This window comes from Rhea americana, unplaced genomic scaffold (genome assembly GCF_003343005.1).
Source record: "Rhea americana isolate MKP2758 unplaced genomic scaffold, rheAme1 scaffold_241, whole genome shotgun sequence".
Lineage (NCBI taxonomy): Eukaryota > Metazoa > Chordata > Aves > Rheiformes > Rheidae > Rhea > Rhea americana.
This window is the reverse complement of record NW_028186359.1, coordinates 1-8126: the sequence shown is the minus strand read 5'-3', so window position 1 is coordinate 8126 and position 8126 is coordinate 1. Positions and strand designations below refer to the sequence as shown.

At 38.2% G+C, this 8126-nt stretch overlaps 1 protein-coding gene across 1 annotated transcript; it reads left to right on the top strand.

The window, feature by feature from the left end:
- The first annotated feature begins 1967 nt into the window (after positions 1-1967).
- TSHB (thyroid stimulating hormone subunit beta) lies at positions 1968-5134 on the top strand. Its single transcript, XM_085306595.1, has 3 exons — positions 1968-2122; positions 3981-4143; positions 4892-5134. Exons 1-3 carry the CDS (start codon positions 1968-1970, stop codon positions 5132-5134), a joined length of 561 nt encoding a protein of 186 aa, XP_085162721.1.
- The last annotated feature ends 2992 nt before the right edge of the window (positions 5135-8126 follow it).

Below are 8126 nucleotides of genomic sequence, written 5' to 3'. Positions count from 1 at the left end.
ACTACTCTATGGGTTAACCTGTTGATAAGCTCTACAAAGTTGTCATTCTGTTATCATACTAACARAACAAGTGAGCAGGAATATCTTAAGCAATGATCAGGGAAAGAGAATTGTATTAAGTTATTTTTTACATAATACTTCAGGCATGTACTGAATCTCTCTGACCCTTTGTAATTTCAGAGATTCCTGGGTAATGAACTCAAGAATTTTGATTGCTGTATTCTGATTACAGATATCAGTTAAAAAACTTCTTGTAGAACATCAGCTTACTGCTTTTCACTTAATGAAAGTGTAAATAACTGATGTCAGTGAATGGATTAGCTTAGTTAACAGAAAGGTTAAAGATAAATAATTAACAGTGTAACTGGCTGTTCCAGAACACAGCTACAAAGCTGGTGGCTGTAAAAGCACATTAAAAATGTGTATTACTGAATAGCCTGCAGGTCAGCAGGAGGGTAACTAAAGAAATGGGTTGATAAGCATCAGATATTTAACTATGAATTTAGGAAACTGTATGAATGAAGCCTTGTGCATTAACAGGGAGCCACACTGGACTTTGCTGTCAGTCTTTGTCTTGCTGCTCCTGGTATGTATGGGGATCTTGCTGTCATCAGGTGTATAGAGAGTGATGACTCTCCTGCAGTCATATCCAGAAGAACAGCCAGGGAAAAGCTTTTCTACCAAACTGATTACTGGAGAAATCTGAATATGTATAGCACTTAATGAAATTTAGTGCATTTCTGACATGGGCAGGCTGAGCTGATGGCAGCAAAGAAGAGGCAGTAGCAAAGAGGTTTCCAGGTCCATGTTAGCATGGAGCTAGCCTGAGTGGTAGGAACAATATACAAATTAGTCTACAGGTTCACTCAGGCTAATTTATCACACTTCCAGTTAAATGAATTTTCATTCTTTATACTTGATCAGATATCTTTGTAATGCACTGTAGTGCGTTCAGAGGCTGAGTAAAAAGCCAGCAGCAGTAAACTGAGTTGCAATGAATAAATGCAATTCTGAAATTATATTGCCAGTATTCAGCATACACCACACTGGMCTCTGCTCTAATTCTGCATGACAGTAGGGCTCTGGACAGACAGAACTAAGGACAGTGCATCTATGTAGTTGTCTTAACAACCAAATTTGCAATCACCTCAAAGAATGAAATCAGGTTTGTGTGACATGACCTATTTTATGTAACACCATCTTGACTGGCATTAATTATGTTCTCATCCTTTAATTTTTTATTGCTCAAATCCTGTATCAACTTTCTGTTATTTTACCTGATTTAGCAGGCATAGATGTCAGGCTAGCTGGCTGAGAGTTACATGGGTCAACTTTCTCTTTAAATATTGGTATAATATTAGCACTCTTAGTAATGTTTTGAAATTTCCTCAGTATTCCAAGACTCATTAAAATTAGCATTAGTTAGCAAATCATTAGCTTAGGAGTGTTGACTTTAAAATATTTATTCCTTAGGTATTTATTTATATTTATGTTAATATTTATATATAGAATCAGTATATTTATAAGGAATATTTATTCCTTATGTATTACCCATAAAAATATTTAATAAATTGTATATGCCAATCAGATGCCAGCTCTTCAAATGCAGCAAGATTTACTAAAGACTGCACTWCTTCTGCCTCAGTAACTTTGTCATCTAGTAATGTCCCTTGACATTACTGTTGGCCTTTCCTGTGACAGAAATATCTCTCTCCCTAGTTTCTAGCTTCTCATAMAAATTTTCTACATTTTCCCACTTCTAATAGTGATTGTTTTCCYGTTATTTCATTGCTACATATAGCTTTTGGTGTTATGTTCTCCTTTCCATCTTTGCTATGATAGTTTCATTTAGCCTGGGACACAAACCTGTGTGCAGCAGTCTGGAAAAACAGAAAAACGGGGCCTAATACCCAAGAACTAGCTAAACACCAATCAGGAGTGACTGGATCACTCTTCAGCAGTCCAAAATGGCCATGTTTATCAGCTACAGCTCAATTTTATCATATTTCTCATGGCCACGTGAATCAGGAATACGGTTGTCCTCCATAAGACATGTATCGGATCGAAGTTCAAATGGCAGTTCAGTGACCAGGGAGTTGTCTGAGATGGTGTTAGCAGAGCTGTAAGGAAGAAGCATAGCGAGAAGCTGACTGSATGCTGATGAAGCAGCAGAGGACAGTGGCCTTGTGCTGAACAAATACAAGATACGCATGCCAGCTCAACTGTTTTTTTCTCACTTTTGCTCTTCCTCAGGTGTCCATCCAAGCCTTCAGCACAAAAGTTTTTTTCCCCATCTCTGGATGTTCTGGTTTCACCAGTTGTCTGTGCAATATTCTGCTTCTCATTGTGGTATAAGAAGTGGTTTCTTAAAGTTTTACCCCTACCAGTTAATGTTTCAGTTATTTCTTACTTCAATATTTGGATAGTAGGTTCAAGACCAAATAATTTCTCTGAATGTTTTGTTTGAGTAGATAAGTCAGGCTGTTCCTAGGTCAACTGTGGAGTAATTGGTTTGACTTGAGATTTGTTATTTTATATGTATACTACTACATTTCTCAGTTGTGTCTGCCTCATAACAGGCAAACTGAGTGAGCTAGACTTTATTAATTTTCCCCAAACAAGAAGGTAGAATTAGTTATTTGTGATTCATGATGACTCTGTTTCTGTGCTAGCCTCCCTGTCATGACACTACTGTTCTATGTAGCAATTAAACTCATGAATGGTACCTTTTAAAAAGCAGTGGTTAATTTAAAAGCCTGGGGAGAGAATGACTTAAAATAATTAGATTTCCAGATCCAATTTCCAGGTTAGGATATTATGGACACATTTGTTCCTATCACATTTGCTTTATGGTTCAGTATGAATTTTCAATAGATGACTTTGCGATAAGAAAGCAGCAATTCAGATGCAATTATATAAACAGTAAGATCAACCTGGAATTAGCCAGGAGAGTATAAAGCACAGACAGAGCTTGTGCTGGGTCACTGCCTCTCTCAGCTCAAGGCAGAATCAAGTTCCTGTAATAGGGAAGAATTCAGCTGACAAGAGGTTGGTCTTTCCAGACTTGCACTGTTGCAGCTACAGGGTAAACTGGACTGTGTAATGGCTTTTGCTATGGGAAACTAGCAGCTGGAAGAGACTAGAGGGTGATGTCCAGGTGTTTCTAGACACTGTCATTTACAGTTTGTAGTTTAGAGGCTGTAGAGTAGACCCTGGAATTACCTTGGAGCTAATCAAAGCTTTGTTCTTGGGATGCCCCAGCAGGTCTGGGAAAGGAAGTCGGCATATCAGAGAGAAAAAGTGGGGATTCGTTGATTTGAACTCTTTGCTAGTGTTCTTTATTGTCACTTGCTTGAATCTATTATTTAATTTTTGGCAATGTTCCCATCTCTTCATGCTGCTAAGCCAGCTGGGAAATAAAATATACAGTGATGTATCTGATATGTACAGCTGTTTCTTTTTCTCTCTCAAACATTTTATAAGATGTTTGAAAATACTTCTCTGCAGAAAACCATTGAGTTTTTTTAGCTTCTCTGGTTAATTCTGGAGCTCATGTGCTCTGATCTGTCACATTTTCAGATCCTTTTTCAGAGAAAGATAGGAAAACCTCATGTTATTTTTCTGTGTCAATATTTTATCACTCATTAGTGAAAAGTTCTACATAATATGATTTAGTGGGAACAGGTGAACATGTGATATTGACCTAATGTTGTTGGCCTGTTCGTCCTTTTTTTTTGTTTGTTTTGTTTTGTTTGGTTTTTTTTTGTTTTTTTTTGTTTCCCTGTTCAGTACTTGGTACTGTTTCAATTCAAGGTCTGAGATTAGAAAAAATGTATCAGGCTCCAGCTAGAAAAAATGCTAAGCTTATTTCTGCTCTGATAACTGTTCTTGTCAAATTCTGAGAAAAAGGTTGGAAGAAACATTTAGATTTACTTAGTTTTTTTTTTTTTTTTTTTTTTTTTTTTACGGCCTCCATCTAGCTTGAATCCCTTCTTTTTGCTGTCGCTCTTCTTTGGCCTGACTTTTGGTCAAACAGCATCACTTTGTGCTCCTTCTGAGTACATAATCCATGTGGAGAAAAAAGAATGCACCTACTGCCTGGCCATCAACACCACCATCTGCGCTGGATTTTGCATGACACGGGTACAAGGTGTTACTCTGTTTTAGGCAGGTGTTTCTGTAACGGCCATCACTGCAAAACAAATGCCTATCCTCACTTGTTTGCACTAGAAAATTGTGTAGAAATTGTCCTAATCTATGGAATTTGTCATAGATAGAAAAATCACATTCCCATGTTTTCAACTTAGCTTATTATGAAGGTAAGGATRAGAAATGCCAAGCTTTCTTAACCAAGAGGTTTCAATGTCAATGGAGGGTCTCTGTGGGGTCAGGATGGAGTAAGTGAGAAGCAGATATTTAAAATTATTCTCGTATTTAATGTAAATTACTTGCATAACTTCTCCTCCCACAGATTTGCCATGTGGTAAAAGCAATGAACCACTGTGGTGACAGCTAGCTATGAAGAATGGAGAATATCTCGCATACAGGCATGCCAAAGACTGTGTCTGAATTTCACTGTTGAACATAGCATTTTAAATATCATCTTGGTCAGTAGGTAGCCAATACAGATTACAAAGCAGTGTTTGCTCTCTGAGCCAAGCAGTTGACTAGTTACAACCACAAAAGCAAGGTGAACATCTCTGCAAGAGTAATGAACTCCAATCACATGCAGATTCAAAATGACAGGTCTGAACAGAAGTACGCTGGAAATTCCAGAAATAGTCTGAGAGGGAAGAGGCTTGCTTTCCATATACTAGAGAAAATGCTGAAGGGAGTTTTTTGTTATTCATGTGTGCTTAGGTGAAACAATGCATTTCTCTTTCCTTTGTAGGACAGCAATGGCAAGAAACTGCTCCTCAAAAGTTCTCTGTCCCAGAATGTGTGCACATATAAAGAGATGTTATATCAAACAGCACTGATTCCGGGCTGTCCGCTTCACACCATCTCTTATTATTCTTATCCTGTGGCTGTGAGCTGCAAGTGTGGAAAATGTAACACTGATTACAGTGACTGTGTTCATGAAAAGGTTAGGACAAACTATTGCACTAAACCACAAAAGTTCTGTAACATGTGAGCTTCCAACAGAATATGGTAGAAATGTACTGCTGTCTGCTCACAACTAAACATAAATAAAAGTATTTCACAACAGGTTTGCAACTAGGTGTGCACAAAGTTTAATTCTAAAGGTGGATCACTAGAGTTACTTTAATGAACTGGATAACCAGTGGCATGCGAAAAAAGCAGAATCACAGGATCCCATGTTTGTATATAGAATCCACTTGTAATTTACTTGGGAGAGGGGAAATAATTACATGTATGTGTCAGCCTTTGCTCATAAATGCTAGGTTTTATGTGAAGAGATGCTCAGAGATAAAACACTTGGTATATTTAAGAATTAAAGGCAACACACAGTCTTATTGTTGAACATTTTAATTAGATTTTTGCATACTCTTACAGCCTTCACATTAGCAACTGCATTTTATCAGATGTGTAATACTGGCTTTTTCTGAAGACTCTATCTTAAGCGTAGTCAAATTGGGCTAACACATTTAGTCAAATATGTACCCTACACTTCTGCATCATCACTAGTGTTGTGCAGACTTGTGATGATCAGTATTGCTAGGAGCACTTCCAATGTTTCTCTGCATTAGTGGAGTATGCCTTTTTTCTGTTGTAGTACTTTGTTTAAATTTTTTTTTTCTCTGAGCATTGAAGAGGATCAGTGAAATTTCAGATCTTGACACACCCCTCTGAGAGGTGGGTGTAATACCATCAAAGTCCAAGTGAAACTCAAAACTCTTTCCCCGCCCCTGAGAGGTCAGCTGGCCCATGCTAGGGGTGAAAGTGAACTGAGCCCCATCCTATCTGCTGAACGTGTACCAGTGAGAAGTACTTACCCAAGAATAAGAAAATAAATGTAAGCTAATCAAATGTTTGGGTTTTTTCCCCCCTAAGTCTGTTATTGCTGCTGTGAGTGCTACAGTTGCTTTAGAGCTGATGGCTCAGCAGCAAGCTCTGATGATAACAAACTAACCACTGGGAGTGGGAGCCGGTTTCCAACTAGTTCAACTGATTTCAACACAAGGTGGAAGAGTGTATAGCATCCAGTGACAGAGTTGCAACAGGAACGGTGAAAAGGCACTTTGGTTAAAGTGTCTCTGCCCAAGTAAATGTGACCTCTGCTAAACCAAAAGCACCGTAGGCAAGCTGGCAGGACTACAGAGAGACATAAATGGGGCTAACCAAAAATAAATAGAATTCTCCATACTTTCTTAACTGAGGATTAAGATTATCATTCTGCATGTCTTAACAAATACAGCCAGAAAAATCTGGTGTGTAAATGAATGAAATGCTAGCAAAAGGATTTTAATAATCTAAAATTAAACTATTTCATAATGAAGAATTTGAAGCTCTGTACAGATGCACTAAGAGGTTCCAATATCTATAAAGTAAAATGTTTAGGTCATGCATGCCACTAATGTGTTTAATTACTACTGAGAGCTTTGTCTTTTATCACCCCCCCCCCCGCAGCCATGTGTTTAGCCTTCTACGGTCGGTTACATCATTATAGCTCTCCTCAGTTGTTCCATGACTGCAAATGTGTCTTCATGAAAAATAATTTTTCACTGCTAAAGAGGAGTATTAAGTGGAACATATTTATCAATGGAGATCCACATCTACAAAGCAGTCTGCATCTTCTCTCAGTTATCCAGAACAAGATTGGCTTTGTTTTGGCATGTAACATCCTGAGAGACAGGAAGATGAAGACATGCTGTGCCCAGCTTGAATCCCTGTCTATTCTCAAAGATGGACACTGTGCCTGCCTAGAATTAACCTGCTGAGAACCCTCGGAGCCACTGCTCATTTAGCTGTTGGTACTAGGTCTGATACTAGACTCTTTTGATGTTTATTTTTCTGTACAGCAACAGTGATACCCAAAGAAGGCAAAAATTTATCACATAGCCACTAACATACTCCTACTTTACTCGGAATTAATGGGAAATTTCAGTTTTGTTTGTGTGGGATTGCAGTCTGCTGTATATTTTTTGACCTTTTAAAATTCTCTGGTATGTTAACTGCAAGCATCAATATTCCTTATTGGGAAAAGCCTTGCTGTGCTGGTGAATGCCAGTTAGACCTTAGAACAGTCTATCAAGAGTTACTCGATTAGTTTCTATGGAGCAGCATGAAATGCTATTCCATAGTTAAGCACAGAGACAAGTAGAGAACTATTGTAAAAAGTCTTTTACCATTTCAGGGGTTGACAGAGCAGCCAGAGCCAGCTATATAACCAACTAGGAAAAAATAAACAAGACAGGACTTTTTTTTCTGTAAGTTTCTATACCATTTTGTGTGCAAACAATGGGAAATGGATGACAGAAAAATGAATGTTCTGAGAAAAGCATATGTTATGCTTACATGGCATTCTGTAGCCAACAGATGAAAAATATTAAAGTGGAAATAAGAAGAACTCTGTTACTATCTTGGCAAGACATCCGTAAGACTCTTGTAAAGTCCTTTAAGGCCCTGTGGGTGCAGGAACTTAGTTGCTATGAGTGCATCATTCTCCCTGGCTTGACAGTATGCACTTCAGTTTGCAGTGGGGTGATAGCTACGAACTTTCAACCAGGTGTTGAATGGTAGAGATACTGCGAGCAATCACAAGGATGCAGAAATGAAACCAAGTAATCCATTTCCTGACACTGTCTCCTGGAATTCCAGTTGTTCTTCATCACTCTGAGTAAGGATGAAGCTGGACATATTTGATGTTCTTGCCACAACCACAGCAGTACTGCCTTTCACTCAAGCAATCTTATATTAAAAGCAGCAAGTTACTAGCACTTGGCCCTCTCTCACCCCTTCCTCATCTGAAGGTTTCTCTCCATTCTTCCCCCTCCATGGCCTGCATGCTGCATTAAGTGAGCTACATCAAATATAGCTCTCAAGCAATCAAAACTACAACTTGAAACAAAGCTGTCTCAATACTGCTTTAAGATTTTACATAAAAGTATAAAAATTACTTTCTAGCACAGACCCAAAATGCATTAATATTTAGAAAAAAAAAA

Coding starts and splice junctions, on each gene's coding strand:
- TSHB (XM_085306595.1), top strand. CDS start 1,968: ATGGCCATGTTTATCAGCTACAGCTCAATTTTATCATATTTCTCATGG. Junction 2,123..3,980: donor GAGATGGTGTTAGCAGAGCT/GTAAGGAAGAAG, acceptor GCCTCCATCTAG/CTTGAATCCCTTCTTTTTGC. Junction 4,144..4,891: donor CTGGATTTTGCATGACACGG/GTACAAGGTGTT, acceptor TTTCCTTTGTAG/GACAGCAATGGCAAGAAACT.